The 19,262-nt window shown below is 36.9% G+C and overlaps 2 protein-coding genes across 3 annotated transcripts; both read left to right on the forward strand.

Moving 5' to 3' along the window:
- Positions 1–7,433: 7,433 nt before the first annotated feature.
- Positions 7,434–9,528, forward strand: LOC121739097 (protein P200-like). Its single transcript, XM_042131421.1, has 3 exons — positions 7,434–8,591; positions 8,637–9,297; positions 9,340–9,528. The coding sequence occupies exons 1-3, from the start codon at positions 7,470–7,472 to the stop codon at positions 9,471–9,473; spliced, it is 1,917 nt and encodes a 638-aa protein (XP_041987355.1). The 5' UTR covers positions 7,434–7,469; the 3' UTR covers positions 9,474–9,528.
- A 2,119-nt stretch (positions 9,529–11,647) lies between these two features.
- On the forward strand, positions 11,648–18,570 carry LOC121739098 (ras-related protein Rab-21). 2 transcript variants are annotated; one of them, XM_042131423.1, is made up of 5 exons: positions 11,648–11,981; positions 12,525–12,692; positions 15,282–15,400; positions 17,596–17,845; positions 17,892–18,570. In XM_042131423.1, exons 1-4 carry the CDS (start codon positions 11,850–11,852, stop codon positions 17,804–17,806), a joined length of 630 nt encoding a protein of 209 aa, XP_041987357.1. In that variant the 5' UTR covers positions 11,648–11,849; the 3' UTR covers positions 17,807–17,845; positions 17,892–18,570. The 2 variants fall into 2 exon arrangements, with proteins under 2 accessions (XP_041987357.1, XP_041987356.1); XM_042131422.1 differs by having other exon boundaries at positions 17,596–18,570.
- The last annotated feature ends 692 nt before the right edge of the window (positions 18,571–19,262 follow it).

A 19,262-nucleotide genomic window follows, 5' to 3' on the forward strand; every position in this document is an offset into this window, starting at 1 on the left:
GGGTGAAAATACGAAAATTTGTTCAAATTAAGTTAGTCCCAAAAATTCATACTAGATGGCGCCGTGCATCTTTTACATCGCGCTAACGCTTGCCCAACATCTTTCTATAAGAGGTGGTATCATCATACCCTTGACTTTCGATTTTTTTCGATTCTTATTTCTTTCTTACATTATTTAATAAGTCAGTACTTTATATTATATACAGTGACGTAACCTTAAACCTATCAATGATAAATAGTTTATGGGTAAAGTTGTGTAATTGGGGGGCTAAATAAGCTTTAAAATTTGGCATAATATATAAAGTTTAATTTTTAAAAATGAAATATGTGCACACTGCACAGCTGTTTTGATTTAAGGGGTACCAGGGTTTTTTTATAAAAGCTTTTGACACCAATTTTGTTGACATCGCGCACTATAAACTGAAGTCAACGCGGACGAAATCGCGGGCAACAGTTTGATAATATGTACATAGTATTATTGTTTTAAGTAATTTTTACTGCAGCTGGCAAGAGACTTTAACTATTTTCTTTCAAGTCCAAATACCAGAATAATTAGACGTAGCGAAAGGTGGAAGTGCATCCATACTAATATTATAAATGCGAAAGTATCTCTGTCTGTCTGTCTGTCTCGCTTTCACGCCAAAACTACTGAACCGATTGCAATGAAATTTTGTACACAGTTATTCTATAGTCTGAGAAAGGACATAGGCTACATTTCGATGTGGGAAAATATCTTATTTCCATGAAAATATCGATGAAAATGAATTCGCATTGCGCGTGGCCAGCGCTCATTCCGGGGGTTCTGGGTTCGAGTCCCGCAGGCGGAACAAAAAGTTTTCAATGTTCCTGGGTCTTGGATGTGTATTAAAATAAAATTTCAAAAATCTTAAATATATTTTAATTATACTTAATATTATAAAAAATCCAGAAATATATCGATGCAATGAACATTTGAGTTCTAATACGATTCAACAGATGGCGTTTTATTTTTTACTTCATTGTAACATAGAACTAATCATTTTTTTAAGACTTACTATTATAGTATAGTATACTGATGCCCGTTTGCACTAAACTTGGGTTAGGCTTGTCCTAGTTATGATACACCTAAGATTAAGAGCAGCCTAAATAAAATTTGGTTTGCACTAACAGTTTTGTCTCAGCTTTGACGAAATTAAGGAATTGCCTAGTAAAGTGAATGATAAATGAATGACGAACGATTGTAATGACAGATTGTTTATGGTCTATTATTTAAAAAAACAAAATCTGTTTGAATTTGTCATCGTCTAGTGTTTTTGGCAACAGAGATAGTCATCGTGTGGTTATTAATTTTAAAAGGTAAAAGGTCAGTGTTTATCCTTAATAAAATGGAAAGTTTAAAACGCAAAAGAACTCCCAATTTCACGGCAGAGGAGAAATTACGGTTTGTGCGACTATTTTCAACCGAGGTTGGGCAGGATAAGGATATCTATGCTGTGTAACGCAAAAAACACTACTTAAGTATCGCCTTACTCGTTGGGCGCTTCCTATTCGGGCCCTTAAAGTTAGGAATCTCCTAAGTGGAGTTAGGAATGGCTTAAGGTTAGTGCAAGCAAATTTTTCGCTAGGAGTAGCCTAAACAAATTAGGCAAGGACTTAGGCGATTCCTAAGTTTAGTGCAAACGGGCATAACTATCCTAAAATTCCTAATCAATCTGTTTCAAGTTTAAGTAAACTTGAAATAGATTGATGGTTAAGTAACTAATTATTATTATTATAATTAATCTAATTAATGAAATATTCTTATAAATTAAATATTTGCAAAGAAATGCTAAGACTACGACTATTCTTTGAACTTACGTACTTACGTACCCAAAGGGTAAAAACGGGACCCTATTACTAAGACTTCGTTGTCTTTCCGTCTATCCGTCTGTCTGTCTGTCTGTCTGTCTCTAGGCTGTAACTCAAGAACCGCTATAGCTAGACTTCTGAAATTTTCACAGACTGTGTATTTCTGGTGCCGCTATAACATCAAATACTAAAAATAAAATAAAATTAATATTAACGGGGGGTTCCCATACAACAAACGTGATTTTTTTGGCCTTTTTTGCTCTATATCAATAATGGCAACAGGTACGTACTTGAATTTTTCTCAAAGTCCTTAGTTATATGTCTACTTTAATATTTAATAATAATACTAAAATAAAATAAAAAATCAAGGGGGGCTCCCATACAAAAAACACAAATTTTTGCCTAATTTTGCTCTATAATGGTACGGATATAGGTTAAGTTGGGTTTGATAATTTTTTTGTTGTTTTAGTACTAATATCATGTTAGATACCAAATTTCAGCTTTCTAAGACTTCAGGAAGTACCCTAACAGTTTTGATGGTCGGTGAGTCAGTGACCAAATTGTGGGTTTTTGGACACCTTTAAAATCTAAAGTATAATAGCTACGATATTCAAACTTTGTGCATTTAATAAATATACCCATGTCACTATATCTTAAAAATTTCAACTATCTGGCATTATTCAAACCAAAGTTACGAGGGTTCAAAAATACGACGAAACGTTTCGAGAAAAGGTAGGTAGTGCCCTTGCGCGCTTCGCTTCGCTTTCATCTTGGCGGGGGCACTCCCGTGCCCCCAGATAGATTATGTGCACACTGCACAGCTGTTTTTGGGTATTTTGATTAATAAAGGGCCGCGCTACACCGGAATGGTAGCGGCGAAGCGTGTACTTTCGGCGCTGCCATTCCGGTGTAGAGCGGCCCTAAGATTACCAGGGTTTTAAAAAGTTTTTAAAGGACAATGCCCAAAAAAAACCCATAGTCGATTAGAATAATTTATGTACACCAAAGTAGAGCATAAATAGTAGATTGAAAATATGCAATTCATTTTTTTCTAAACCATAACCGAAACCGATAATTTGAAAAAATAAATCTGAGATACACAGTATGGTATCTACTTCAAATCAACTAGTTATTTCCTTTGTTTTTGTGATCTTTCTCGTGAAAGCGATGTTGATAGGCAAAAATGTACAATTAAATAGAAAAAAAATCGGCCAAGTGCGAGTCGGACTCGCGCACGAAAGGTTCCGTACCGTTATAGAGTGAAAGTAGGGAAAAAATGTTTTTTGTATGGGAGCCCCCCTTAATTATTTATTTTATTTAAATTTTGCGATTAAATATTAAAGTACACACATAATTGAGGATTTCGTAAAAAAATCATGTGTCTACATAATATAGCCATTATAGATTAGGAGCCAAAAAGGGCAAAAAATCACGTTTTTTGTATGGGAGCCTCCCTTGAATCATAATTTTATTTAGTTTTTAGTATCTGTTGTTCACATACTTCACAATCTGTGAAGATTTCAGAAGTCTAGCTAAAGCGGTTCTTGAGTAAGAGCCTGGAGACAGACAGACGGACAGACATCGAAGTCTCAGTAATAGTGTCCCGTTTTTACCCTTTGAGTACGGAACCCTAAAAAAGTGTGTCAATTATAATATATTTTAAGAATAAACTAAATCACAAGTAGCTTCACTCTACATCCTCTATCGATTGTATCACGGGGAGTGCTCTAAGAATTTGTTCGGAATCATACCACCTGCAACTTTTCGCCATCGCTCCACGCAAAAAATATACCATCCTCATCACTTTGATGAGTGGCAGTCTTCCACCGTGCGTTTTTTGCGTAACTTTCTGCTGCGCACTGTAAAACTCTGAAATAAACTGTCACTATATTTTTAATACGACCTGCAAACCTTCAAAGGCCGGCAACGTACTTGCAGGCTGCAGCTCTTCTAATGTTGCGAGTCTCCATGGGCGACAGTATAGTTGCTTTCCATCAGTTGACCCGTTTGCTCGTTTTTTTATAAAATAAGGAGTATTTTATAAAAAAAAGATCATATAACCGATATCGTGTATATAATAAATAATAATCCTAAAAAAAACAGTACCTACTGTATACAGATTATTTTCTATACCAAACTAACATTCTATACTGTCAGATATAGAAGTGATAAATATTTAAACATTAAATTCATAAATACATAATTACAACACTGTACATCTGTACTAGAAATGTTTTTACTACGAACTAATCGCCACACTATCGTTTGTAGCATCGCGTCGTCCTGAATATCATATAGATTCCTATAAGAAAAGTCAATTAGTTATGATCGTTTTTAAAGTACTCGGGTGATTGCTTAATCCAAAAAGGATATTGTATTTGGGATACAGTATAAGTAGTCTACTATGCCACATATAAATGGTTTCAATCGATTACGGTTTTTTGGTCCATACATTTTTGGGCATTCACCTTTGACACAAATTTTGTTGACACCGCGCGCTATAAACTAAAGTCCACGCGGGTCGCGGACGAAGTCGCGGGCAACAGCTAGTATTATTATATGATACCAGATGACGCCCGCAACTCCGTTGCGTCAAAATTAGTTTATCGCGTGGGAACCGTACATTTTCCCGGGCCTTTCCCGGGACACAAAGTATCTCTTTACCAAATTTAAGCCCAATCGGTTCAGCCATTTAGGCGTGAAGAGGTAACAGACAGACAGACAGACAGACACACTTTCGCATTTATAATATGTATTAGTATGGATTTTGGTTTCAGTATAAACCATGTACGATGAATCGCAATTCGCAACTAGCAAATTACTTTTCTGTTTTGGATCGATGACGTGCATTTCGCGACGTAGGCGTTGTTGGAGAATTGTTTTTACGCACGTCCGTACATCGGACATTATTTAGTGTCGGAACTAATAGTCAATTGCAAGGAACTTGGCACGCGAAGGCATCTCAATGGGCCGCCCATCCGCATAGCTGGCCGACGTTATCTTGATTTATGCTCCCTCGGGCTGATATCTCGAGCCAGAATTGAATCAAGAGTGGATTGTAATGCGTTAAAGCTGATAAAATTCCCGATATGCATTGTTTATGAATGGAACGTATCTATTTCGAGGCAGTGACGCGTGATGTGCTTATTGCTGATGGGTGTTCATTTAATAGAAACATGAATGCACTTTTCTCCGGAACGCTTGGAATGCGTCAGCGCTGGCGCCACTACGAAGCGGTGCGTTCTCACTGGAGTCTGGACTCACAACAAAAATCTGGAATTCTGCGCTACTCAACTTTTTTGTCCATGAAAACTCTCTTGTTATTGCGATTTTCTCTATACAAACGAAATACATTGCACACCGTTGATTATCTGTTACTTCAACGGTTTCTAGATTACCACCCGGGACCACCTTTTTTCCTATACTTACAATGGTAAAAACATGACTTTTCATTAAGAGGGCGACTAACCCAAAAAATCAAACATCGTCCTTCTCTCTTCACACTCACGCCCGTCTTTCATATGCCAGGTGAAAAAGGACGACGCGGATTCATCGCTTAATCAGTTTTTTCTCAATAACTCGATTTTAAAAATCCGCTAGGTCGATCTCTCAATGATAGAATTGTATAAAATGTGTCAAAATATTAACTTAGTTCAATGCACGGTTATGGCAATAAAAGAAAAATTCGTGAAAATTAGATCCATCTTTGTGATTTTTTTCTATCGAGAAAATTTTAAGATATCGTGTTTTTGCTCAGATCGAACTCTCGGAAATATAATGTAGAATTCGGGGATTATTTTCAAGTATAAAAATGAATTATAAAATCGACACTTTAGGGTCAGTCGCCCCCTTAACATCATTTTTTAATTTCTAATCTGAATAGTTTGCGAGAGAGACTTTTCCAAAGTGGTAAAATATGCCCCCCCCCCCCTCTCTTACTTCTAAAGTAGGGTCATGATTAATCTAAAAAATATATATGACGTACATTACCTACCATAAAAACTACCAACGAAAATTGGTTTGAACGAGATCTAGCAAGTAATTTTTATACGTCATCAACTGATCAACTGAAATATAAAAATAAATCAAAAACCTTTTAATTTCTTAAAAAATCCTTATTGCTGCTGCGGAACCCTTCAAGGTCGAGTCCAACTCGCACTTGGCCGATTTTTGTACCCTAAAAAAGGAATAAAAATCCAATTCCGTTTGCAGATTTAATAACAAGAACTTTGTAAAATCTGTTGTTGATGTCGATTTTGGATACTATAATAATAATACTTTTATCATTTACTGGATACATTAAAAATGAAATGCCGATTACTTCAGTGTGCAGTCCTCTTGAACAGTAATCTCGCCTGAACACTTAATAAATCACCATGTGATTTAGTATAGACCGCGCACTGAATAACTACCCGGGAGTAATAAACATAAATTGATAATAGTGTTTTGATTGCCACCATTAGAACTGTAGAGCAATAGGAAAAAGACAAAGACAATCTCTTTATTCCCGTGGCGCTTCTTTTAGCGATTTGACTTTTTGGTCATTGCTATTTTGTGCTGTCTTTGTATGGTAAGAGGAAGCTACAACTCTTATCTTTCTTCTGATCAATTTCATTGTGGATCCCACAGTTTAGCAATGTGCCCTGGGAGTTGGGACCATCAAAGGGTTTTCGTGGTCGCTTACCGCTGTCGATCCGGGTGACAGACCGGAGTAGCAGTGGTGTTGTGGACCAAATACCAATGCTCATTAAAAGTCAATAATTACTCTATTGCTTTACCGTTTTCACTGAGGTTTTCACCAACTGTCGGCTGTCCCCTAACGCGAAAGCGTCCTAGCGGTCTTTTAGGTCTCTTACAAACACTTCTAAATCGTCGCCTATTATTTACCTACTAAAAGTAGAACTTTAGGTCATAGTAAGTTCTAGGTAAATAAAAAAACTTAGGTGCACTGTAAACGTTGGTAGATTCGTAAGAGATAGGTTTATGACTGCTACAAAGAGAATGTCATATATAACTACACTGCTATTACGGCCGTTCCCAATATTTGATCTATCTCTGGTTTTGCCCTACTAGAGATAGGAATAGCTCACATTAGACATTAGGGACATATATTTTATGTCAATTGTGAGTTATTCCTATCTCTAGTAGTGCAAAACCAGAGATAGATCAAATATTGGGAACGGCCGACTCGGCGAAACATGGCGGTAACGGTTATTGACTGATCCCTATCAAAAAACTTGTCATTTTCTATATAAACCGCGATTGACAATGGACTAGGTACATCTGACACTTCATTGTCAATCGCGGTTTATATAGAAGACAAGTTTTTCACAGGGAGTCAATGACCGCTACCGCCATGTTTCGCCGAGTACAGTATAATATAACATTAGATGATAGGGGATAAGCTGAATAAAAAGGCCATGAGATGACGAGGTATATCAGATAAATTTTTAACAGATATAAAACAATACTTACTGGAAAGATTATATAATAACAACCTCTTTTTTTTTAAGTGTGGTAAAAATTATATGAAACAGCGTACGAATCAAGGAAAAATTGTATGTTCTTGACTTATACTTAGTTTTATAGGTACCTGCTCAGAAATCAATTTAAAACATAGGGAAGTAAAATATTTATATCGCTATGAAATACATAACGTTTTATTACATTGCGCATTTTTTTGTATTTGTGTTAGCGAATAACAGCGAAGGTATTTTTAAACTTATTTGCTCTAAATGTTACGGATCTTGCTGTATCGGAACTGCTATACAGTCCAATTTCATCATCACAACCAAATCCTGCGCAGAGACTTGTCAATACATCAACATCGACAACAAGAAAGTGGCATTAAACAAAACCCATGTTTACCCACATAATTTCCCGTATAAATATATTGGAGGCAGCAAAGATTCTATAGCTTTAATTGAACTGGATAGTGACGTAGCTAAAGTGCCGAGGCACATTATTGCTATCCCGCCAGAATCAGCGTTTGGTCTAGAAGCAGAAGTGATACGCTTTGATGACAAAATTAGCAAATCGTTAGCATTGGTGAAGCATTGTGAAATGGACTTTACTTATTACGACGGTTATTATGTTTGTACAACCAAAGCCTTCCGAAAACTTCAAATGGGAGCTCCACTTCTTCTCAACAATCGTGTATATGGAGTATTGGGTAATGGGTTTGGTAACGCTCGAGATTACAGCTTCATGGCTATCGCACCAGCTATAGACTGGATCAAATCCTCCATTCATTCACCAAGCCCTCCAGTATACGGCAAAGATCTGAATGTTACTGCTATAGAAAATGAAACAATTTCTACAGACATTCAAAAACACGAAAACAGAATTACTAACGCTTCAGAAATAGAGAAAGATTCGGACAATGGCCCAACGAAAAGGGAGAATGAGCCAGTAACTACCCTCCTACCAGAAAAGGAGAACGAATCAGATACTGGGCCTGGAGAAACAGAGAAAGAATTGGAGCCAGAAACTACCCTCCTACCAGAAAAGGAGAACGAATCAGACATTGGTCCTCGACAAACAGAGAAAAAGTTGGAGCCAGAAACTACCCTCCTACCAGAAAAGGAGAACGAATCAGACACTGGGCCTCGAGAAACAGAGAAAGAGTTGGAGTCAGAAACTACTCTCCTACCAGGAAAGGAGAACGAATCAGACACTGGCCCTCGAGAAACAGAGAAAGAGTTGGATACTGGCGATGTTGAAACAGGGAACGAGCTAGACACTGGCCTTCCAGTAACAGCAACAACCTCAGATATTGGATCTCTAGAAACTAAGAAAGCGTCAGACGCTGGCTCTTCAGAAACTGGGTCAGTGTCAGAAACTGACTCTCCAGAAACCGGACAAGATTTACACAATGGCGCTCCAAAAACAGAGAAGAGGCTAGATACTCTTGAAATTGAGAACGAGCCTGACACTGACCCTCCAGAAACCGAAAACGAGCCAAAATATGACCCAGAAACACAGATCGAGCCAGAAACTCCAGAAACAGAAGCAGGAACAACCTCCGCCACTGAATCTCCAGAAACTAAGAAAGACTCAGACGCTGATCTGTCAGAAACAGGGGAAACGCCAGACGATGCCACTGCAATAACCGGTAAAGACCAAGATAATGGCTTTCAAAAAACAGAGAATGAACTAAATACATACACACCAGAATCAGAGAACGAGCCTACTGACCTTCCAGAAACTGGAAATGCGCTAGATAATAGCACTCCCAAAACAGAGAGTGAGCCAGAGTCCAGCACTCCAGGAACAGGAAACGAGCCAGACACTACCAGACTAGAAACAGAGAATGAGCCTGACACTGGCCCTCCAGAAACAGGGAAAGAGTCAGACCAAGATCATTTCGAAAAAAATGCTCGATATGGTCCTTTGAGAACGGGAAATATACAATACGGTCGTCAGGGAAACAGTCCTTTACGCTACGATCATCCAACAAAATCAGCTAAAAATGTTGTATCAGAAAATTATTTACATCCACAAAAGAAACAAAACAAAAATATTAGTCCAACAACTAACGTAATGGAATGGTTCAATAAATATTATGTTGGTGATTTAAGAAAAATGAAACCAACGTTTGTGCTGACTACAACTATGCCGAATAGAGATTTTGCGGATCTAACATAAATTCCTACTAGAACCATATTATAAGTCTCGTAATAATAATAACATTTAAACTCGTTTTACGCTTAATTTCCTCCTCAACATTTTCAACCAGACTATACTTACTTTTACTCATAAAGTTAATATACCTAGCGGAATAGAGAAACAAAGGCCTGAGCAAGAGAGATGTCACTATCAGTAACACCATAGACTTAATATATACTGTCGTATAGACCACCTGACAACTCGAAAATGCGTGACAATTTTCGATCTGTCAATGTGTGCGTGTGCTAGTGATGTATATTTTACTATCGATAGTATAGTATTTTGCTATCGATAGTTTAGTCCGTTCGAGTTATTTTACCGGAGTTTAGGATAAGAAATAAATAATATGCAACTTTGACAGATTTGTATTTCAAATTAGGTATCATAAATTTTAATTGGCAAAAAAAGGTGACGATTGAAAAGTAGATACACATTTTCTTTTGGAATGATTTTTCAATCGTCGGATATGTTATGACATGAGGTTCTTATATAATTAGGGGTAAATAATTTACACTTAACACATTATAAAGTTACTTATTTATTACTCAGGTAAAATCTATCTGGTAAATCAGTCCTTACATTGAAAGTAAACGTTGAAAGTAAACAACACACATAGTATATTATATTTTATTCTTAAATTAAATACATATTATAAAATATCATAATATTTTATTACAATTATTTTGAACCGACTTCCAAACAGGAGGAGTCTAGACGTTCGCCTGTGGATATATTTTTATGTATGTTCAACGATTACTCCGCCGTTTATGAACCGATTTTCAAATTTTTTCTTTTGTTGTACATTGTATTGTTCTGAGTAGGTATCTTCTTCACAAAAGTGGTGGTCTGGTGATGGAAACAATGAGAAATCGAGGTGACTCCTTGATATTCAAATGGGAACAAATGGTCCCAGAAAACGTTCAAAATCTTTCGATTAATAAATTTAAGAGGATACAACAGCGGCTAGAGAAATGAAAAAAAAGTACGTGTAATATCTATAGCTGTCTCCCTTACCTCAAGCCTATACCGCAGAACGCGATAGAGACAACTGCAGAAAATCCAGAAAATCAACGATTCGTTGTCCCCTGACTCCTTCTCCAAAACTTAACCGATTTAAGTACTTTTTTCATTAAAGATTTAAAAAAGGCTTGAGCTGTGTTCCTATGTTTTGCTTTTTTTGTATAATCTATCCAAATCCGTTTTCTGGACGTTTGAACACAGTGGAAAATCTGGCCATTTTTTTGGGTTTTTGAACGTTCATATCTTATTTAATAATTAAATTATGAAAAAAAAGAAAACATAGGGACATTGTATTAGTGGCCGTAGATATTCAGGAAAAAAATTATAACTCAATTAATAATTTGGCTATAAAAATGGCATAGCTTTATACGTGTGTTTACGGATTCTCATCACTTGAACTATAGTTAATCGATATCATTAACTAATTGACTTTCTTTCCTGTATCATAATGTGCTTCGAATTAATCACCAAATAAAAATATTCAAGAAAATAAACGCACACTACTTGTATGAAAAAAAGCACAAAATGGCCACGCGATTACGGGCTAAGACTACATCTATACTATAATACTTCATCTATGAGCTTGGCACAGTGATGCCAGATTGGGGGGAATCCCCCCAAATTTGGGGGTTTTTTAGGTGATGGGGGAAAATTGGGGGGAACAATTTTTTGGGGGGATTGTTGGAGGAAAAAGTCTGGGAACAGACGGCGAAATCTAAGTACTATGGTCCCGTTTTCACCCTTTGGTTACGACTTACGGAACCATAAAAATGATCAAGAAGCTCGCGAAGATGCTGATTCTGTAAAGATTGGACGCTATTGCAGAAATAATGTACATTCATCGTATCCATTTGTGAAATTCCCATTTATAATGAACAAAAATTTTCATTTATAATTTGTGGGGGGATTTTTCTTGAAATCCCGAATTTTGGGGGGATTTCGGGGAACACTTGGGGAGAAACCGAGTTGGCCGTCTGGCAACACCGGCTTGGCATTAGCCATTATGAGCAAAGGACTCGTTTCCAGCTCCCAATAAATTAAAAAAAAAAAAATTAGCCATTATGTCAAAATGTCAAACCACATAAATTGATGGATGGATGTATTGATGTCAAAATCCGCAAAATCCTCTTTAAAATACTCATGAAGAAAATATTGCAGCTCTAATAATTATTTATTGTATTTATTTATATCCTTAATTGGTGCGCGATTATTTTCGTAAAACTTATTAGTGATTTATAAGTCCAAACGTGAGTTATACATCAATAAATACGATCGGAAGTTGTTAATTTACGTTGGTCAGTACTCAGTGTAACTAGTTATTTTTTAACCACCACAATGAGCGCTGCTCAGACTAGTACGCATAATTTTAAAGTTGTGCTACTGGGCGAAGGATGTGTAGGGAAGACATCGATCCTGCTGCGGTACATCGAAGACAAATTCAACGACAAACATCTTACTACGCTGCAGGTGGGTGTTGTTTCACAACATAATCCAATTTACCACCAAATCAATATTACTAAAGTATTTACACCCACCCAAAATTTAATCAATAGAGCAAGCCATTGTCTTTAGTAACATAGCGTAGTCAAGTTATACTCACACCACAATAGAGTATAGGCTACAGTGCTTTCTTTCACTTACACATTAACAACCCTAGTCTCGTTTATGTTTTGTTTTGAAGCACTTTTACTATCAATTTGCAATGATGTTTATCTCTCAGATAAAGAGAGTGTATACTTTCTTTACTTTGGCATTCTCTTTGCTTTGTTTAAATAACTGTCCCAGTAATATTATAGTTACAATTATATTAAAATTATTGCCTGTAATTGCTGTCTGACAATACCAAATCCTGCTGGTTAAAATTATTACCTTAATAATTAATAATATTACAAAGATAACCCCTAGTTGCACTTAAAATAAATTATCTGATGGGGTCTATAATTGATAGTTTAATAATATCTTTGTAATATTATATTACTTTATAAATATCTTGTATTGTGTTCACTACAGGCAACTTTTTTGAACAAAAAGTTGAATATAAACGGGAAACGCATCAACCTCTCTATATGGGATACAGCGGGCCAGGAGAGATTCCATGCATTAGGACCAATATATTATAGAAATTCTAATGGAGCCATCCTGGTATATGATATAACAGATGAAGAGTCGTTTGTTAAGGTATTACATTATTTTGTATTTTTTTCATAAAGGACTAAGGGCTCAGCCTCAAAATAAGCAGGGCGGTGACGGTGGAGGCACGGGAGCGGTGCGTTCCAATGTATAGATTTATACGGAACTAGCCTCAAGGCAGCGGCGCGACGAGCTAGATGGCTTCCCGCGCCTGCCGCCACCACTAGGGTTGCCAACTCTAGAAAGGAGAATTGTAGGCGGGGTGGGGGGGGGGCGGATATTATTATGCACTAGATTATTTATGAAAGCCAGTGATAAAAGCTGGAATAGCTTAAAAATATTAAATAGTTATAAAGAACTTAATATCAGGATTCAGGACCATTTCTTTCAATTTCGTAAAAAAGTCATTAATAAGGCCAGCGTTAATCCAAGCGATTTCCCTCTTACAATTTTTCACTAAGTCAATATAAGCATCCATAGATATTATATCATGATCACATAATATTAATAATAATATTATTATTAATATTATGCAATCATTATTACTTTTTGAAAAGCTGGAGAAAGTATCGCTCTCCGGGAGGACAAGAGGTTGAGCATTATTACCGGAGTCTCCTGGGCAATCCGGGAGGTTTGAAAACCCTAGCCACCACTCCCGCTACGCTAGCTGTAAAATTCGAGGCTGAGACCTTAAAATACAGAGTTTTGTCTTTTACTTCAAATACTAAATAACTACAAACCTCTAGCAAATAGTATTTCTATTTCCTAGAGGGATTTAGGGAAGAAAGCATTCTAATATGTTAACTTTAAAACATACTTAGATATATGATACACTAGATGTCCCGCGCGGCTTCGCCCGCGTAAATTAGGAATTTTACAGAATCCGTAGGTACATTTTCCCATAAAAAATATTTCCCCCGTTTTTCCCACATTTTCCTGAGTTTCTTCTGTCGTATTAGTCTTAGAGTAATAATATAATATAACCTTCTCGATAAATGATGAGTCTTACTCGATAAATGATCTATCTAACACTGAGATAAGTTTTTAAATCGGACCTGTAGTTCCTGAGCTTGACGCGTTCAAGCAAACATACTCTTCAGGTTTATAATATTAGGTAGGTATAGATTTTTTTTAATTATCGCTTGACAAACTCGAGTCTCGATCTAAAAGACTATGAAATGGTATAATATGGTAGTGATGATGATGGTGATGATGATGAATGTAATTTGCATAGTAGCATATGCTTTCTGTTCTTAAAACAACGCCGAAACTCCCAAACTTGTATCTATAAAGAATCAGGAATTCTCTCAGCACCTTCCGAACCACGGTATACCAGGTATATCTAGGTACAAAGCTTACTTGTTGGTAGCATATACTTATTTTTTTTTTTTATGATATAAGGGGGCAAACGAGCAAACGGGTCACCTGATGGAAAGCAACTTTCGTCGCCCATGGACACTCGCAGCATCAGAAAGCTGCAGGTGCGTTGCCGGCCTTTTAATAGGGAATAGGGTAATAGGGGAGGGTAGGGAAGGGAAGGGAATAGGGGAGGGTATGGAAGGGAATAGGGTAGGGGATTGGGCCTCCGGTAAACTCACTCACTCGGCGAAACACAGCGCAAGCACTGTTTCACGCCGGTTTTCTGTGAGGACGTGGTATTTCTCCGGTCGAGCCGGCCCATTCGTGCCGAAGCATGGCTCTCCCACGTACAAGAATACTTCTCACGAAACCGAAGTCACCACATGTTTCCCTATAAGTTTTGAGGAGTTCCCTCGATTACTTATGGATCCTTCATCAGATCACCACTTTTGTGAATATAATACCAAATTGGGATGATACCCTATATACCAAAAGAAAAATTTTGAAAATCGGTTAACAAACGGCGGAGTAATCGTTGCACATAAGAAAACGAACATAACACCTCCCCCATTTTGAAAGTCGGTTAAAATTGTAGCCTATGTGTTATTCTGATGTTACATAAGCTATATTATTGTAAAGTTTCATTAAAATCCGTTCAGTAGTTTTTGCGTGAAAGAGTTAACAAACATCCATACATCCACACATCCATATTCCATACATCCAAACAAACTTTCGCCTTTATAATATTAGTAGGATAACTAAGAAAGTGTCTTAAAGCAGTGAGCACACTGAGAGGGGCCGTGCCGGGGGCCCGGGGCTCAGCGTGCCGGGGCTCATCGCAAAAATCCGCCTCCATACAATTTGTATGGAAGCGGATGCGCGTATCGCACACTGTATCGGGGTGCAGCGGTTTTCCGCTTGCATACAAATTGTATGGAGGCGGATTTTTGCGATGAGCCCCGGCACGGCCCGTCTCAGTGTGCTCACTCCTTAAATGAACATTCATTATACCATTTAAGTTGTTTCCGAAACACAAGGTAAATTGTCTTCTAAGGCTTTAAATTTTGCTTTAAGTTAAAGCAAGTGCAAACATTGTTTAGTCATAGATTGTTAAATGTCAATAGTTCTTAATTTCTGTAGTATATATGTACTTATATTTATTTTAAATACCTACCTATATGGAAATAAAAAGATTTTGATTTTTACAAACTTATAATTGTACATATTATTAGTAAAGTAGTGTCTTAAAGTTTTATAACGTTTTTTTTATAATTCAAGGTCAAAAATTGGGTTAAAGAATTGAGGAAGATGCTTGGAACAAATATAATTCTTGTTATTGCGGGCAACAAAGTTGATTTGGAACATGAAAGAACTGTTCCCTTGGAGGAGGCAGAAAGGTATTTGATTCCTTTTTCTTTCATAAGAGTGTAAAATATTATAATACAGTAGATGCAGAGTAGACAGAACTAAGGAGCCTCGTCACGTAAGTTCGTACATTCACACAAACGCGAGTTTGGCGCGACTGTCAATTTTAATAATGCTTTAAAATTAACAATGCTTAGTAACGCGTTAGTACGGCACGCGCCGACCGATATGACTTAGCGCCTGTCCACATATCCACGTCACGACGTCATCAACGTGGAACGGTGCGGTTAAACGTGGCACGGTACGTTGACGTGACGTGTAAATTTACGTAAACGTAATGTAAAAATGCACGTCTTTTTTCTTCACTTTCTCCGTTTTTAACAATAGCAAAAGCAGAATACGTATTGTGTGGTCCACATCTAGATCAGTAGTGAAGACAGAAGAATGTAGCAGTTCTACTAATGTTGCTACCTATATCGTGACATGCATTTTACGTTACGTTAACTTAGATTTGCACGTCACGTCAACGTACCGTGCCACGTTACCGCACCGTTCCAACTTCCAAGTTGACGACGTCGTGACGTGGAGATGTGGACAGGACCATACTACGTCAACGGTCAAACGTATCGAGATCTCTTCTGACTTCTGAGTCGGCCTACTCGTTAGTTCTGTTTACTCAGCTAGATGTCGCTGTCAGTTAGTTACATCGCGCTATCGCTTGTACGAAAGTTTATCAAGACATCAAGCGTCTGACTTGGTGAACTCTGTAACAGACAGAAAAATTAAGCGTAACCGTACATTTTTTCGCGATTTTTTGGAAATTCTGCCTCGCTTCATAGTGAATGCGCAGATTATTAATTTTATTGATTATTGATTTTTGATAGTCGATTATTTGAATAGTATTAATTTAATTGGTAATATATTATGATAAAGCAACAAGGGTTTACACTTTACTCTATAGTCTAACAAGACTATGGGGCTTGCTACTTTCATTATTGTCAGGGACTAGAATCAAGATAGTAGATATAATATTTGAAAAATATAATTATATAATACTATCTTGATTATATGTCTTGTAAAATGTATTGTCATATAGGCCAAATGTGACTATAGATAATAATGCTTGTAGTTATTGAGTAGATGCTACCTGCAACTTCTGTGTGCAGAAGTTAGTTTATCGCGCGGAAACCGTATTCGCCGCAAAAACTATCCTATATCCCAGTGGTTCTTAACCGGTGGCCCGCGGACTACTAGTGGTCCCTTGAGGCTTTCCAAGTGGTCCGCGAAGCCATCTTAGTAGAGAGAATGCAGTCACAAAATCACATTAAATAAAAATCTGTAACTTTTTTGCCAATTTAGCCAATTGTAATTTTTGCCAAATTAAAAATAAATGAGTGCTAATTATTATAAAGCTTTCCTTTTTTTCTTTATCAAACAACCCTTAATTTAGGTAAACCAACTGGGTGTTCCCCGGCAAGATAAACATTTGGTAAATTGGTCCCTCATAACTAAAAGGGTAAGAAGTAAGAACCACTGCTATATCCTTTCTCGGGCCTTAAAGTATTTTCATTACCATCAAAATACAGACGCATTTTCACATGTATAATACATTTTAGCATCTTTGTGAGTTTATCAACAGTATTTAAAAACATACTACTGTTTATATTCTGCTTATCAATTGCAATTAAATACGCAAAAGATCTGTTTTTAACATTTAAAAAGAGTTACACCTTTTTAAGTGTTAACATAATTAAAAATTGTTTAATCTGTCTGTGTGTATTACATTACATCGATTTGCATAAACTCATGTGTCAAATCAAAAAAACAGTATTCATGTAATATGCGTTTATAAGTTCTTATGACGTTCTTATGCGTTGACTGTAACCTTGGAAATGCAATATTAACCACTTCAACATTGTTGTGGTTATTATTTTAATAATCTGATTCCTGCGCATTATTAATATATTATTTTGTTATTATAAGAAAAAGTTATGTTACAGTATGAACTATTTTTGAGTTAGAACTATTTTGAATTTAACTCAATGTGTATTGTTTGTGATATACCTTACGCCAATTCCAGTCATTATAAAATGATAAATAATATTAAGAATATTTTGTATAATAAATAAGTATTAGGTATATATTTACTTGCAGCGAGTGCGAATGCATAACATTGAACTAACGATATTTTATTGCTTCAAAGTTTTAACAATCTATATCTTTACAGTTACGCGGAGAAAGTCGGTGCTAAACATTTCCACACATCGGCCAAACTCAACCAAGGAGTCGAAGAGCTATTTCTGGAGCTAACTCAGGAGATGGTGGTGAAATCTGAGGAGAACACACAGACAGACAACACCAGAAACTCCAGAGTACTGGTGGTTGATGATGAGCCACCCGCGCAGAGTTCGTGCTGCTTCACCAATAGGAGTGCTTAAAGTGAAGGCCAATGTGGTGTCACCTAAATGGGCGCTTAAGCTTAAGGGCACTTAAGGCCGTGTGTCACCAATAGAGCCGCTTAAGGCTTAAGGCCGTGTGTCACCAATAAGGCCGCTTAAGGCTTAAGGCCGGTGTCACCAATGAGGGCGTTTAAGTTTAAGGTCGTGTAATATCATCAATAAGGGGCAAGGGCGTTTAAGGCCGTGTATAACCAATAGGAGCGCTTAAGGCCTTTAAACCACCATGGCCTACGATGAGGCAGCACCGTGGCCTCAAATTTTAAAAGTATGAAAGACTCAGAGGTGTCACCACTGATGTTTGTGTAATTTTGCGTTGTCCTATGATAATATTATAAGAGCCCTTAGGCCATAGGTAAATATGAACATCGTTGCCAGATTGTGCTGATAGTTTTATGAGTAATGGCTCTAACAGCTAAAAACATAACCATATTTTTTATTCGAAAATAAACTTACATAATTGTGTGTTGCTTAACAGAAGGGTATTTCACGTAATTGTTTGTTTTAGGCTTAACTGACACTGGGGCAAAATCGAAGCGACGCGACGTGTCATAATATTTTTCCGTCTACAGCATACTATTTATCTCGATTGTTATACAGTATTTAGGTACAAACTACTGTGATAGTTCATAGTATGGTGGCGTGAATGCACTCTTCCATATTTTCATAGCAGAAATTTGTACTTAAATAGAAGAACTATAAGGATGGTTTGACATAACGCGACCAAACTACGTAGCTCCTCCATCTGTCTATGAATCAACTTCTCTGATAGTACTTGACACGTCGCCGGACGCGTCGCTTCGACTCTGCCCGAGTGTGAGTTGAGCCAAACATTTTTATTTAGGTTCCAGACTCAGTCTATCACTCTCATCTCGACGTCTGTTAGGCATTTGTGTATCAACCCACAAAAAATTACGTATTGAGTTATGAATGCAATCTTGTTCTTTAGATCATTTAGAACTTGAGACATCTGTTTTGCGTACATCGCCGTCGGTGTGCAAACATCCTTGACGTGTAGTGGGGAATTTACAGTTTAATACGAATTTTAGATTGTGTAAATTCATATCAACATCATAAGATTTCTTGTTTATATAAAGGCTGTTTCACACAGGTGCACAAGCGATGTGATATATTTAAATATGTATTGAAATGCGATATCTATTGTGATTTTTGCTGCGAATGAGTATTGAAAATTTCACTGTATACTACGAATAAAAAAACTAAGGAATAGTAACTGTCAAAAATTTGTTCCGCGAGTCTACAAAATGAGACCCGAATACATGCATACTTCATGCATGTATTCGGTATACAATTTTGTGTGTTTATAAAAGTGACAATTATTGTCAACGGCTTTATTTCGTAAAGGCCAAAGATTGTTAGTGTACCGAATACATCAGGGTTGTTGAGAAAGTGATTATGAGGAAGAGGAGGAGGAAGA

The sequence above is a fragment of the Aricia agestis genome, chromosome Z (assembly GCF_905147365.1).
Source record: "Aricia agestis chromosome Z, ilAriAges1.1, whole genome shotgun sequence".
In the NCBI taxonomy this organism is placed as follows: domain Eukaryota; kingdom Metazoa; phylum Arthropoda; class Insecta; order Lepidoptera; family Lycaenidae; genus Aricia; species Aricia agestis.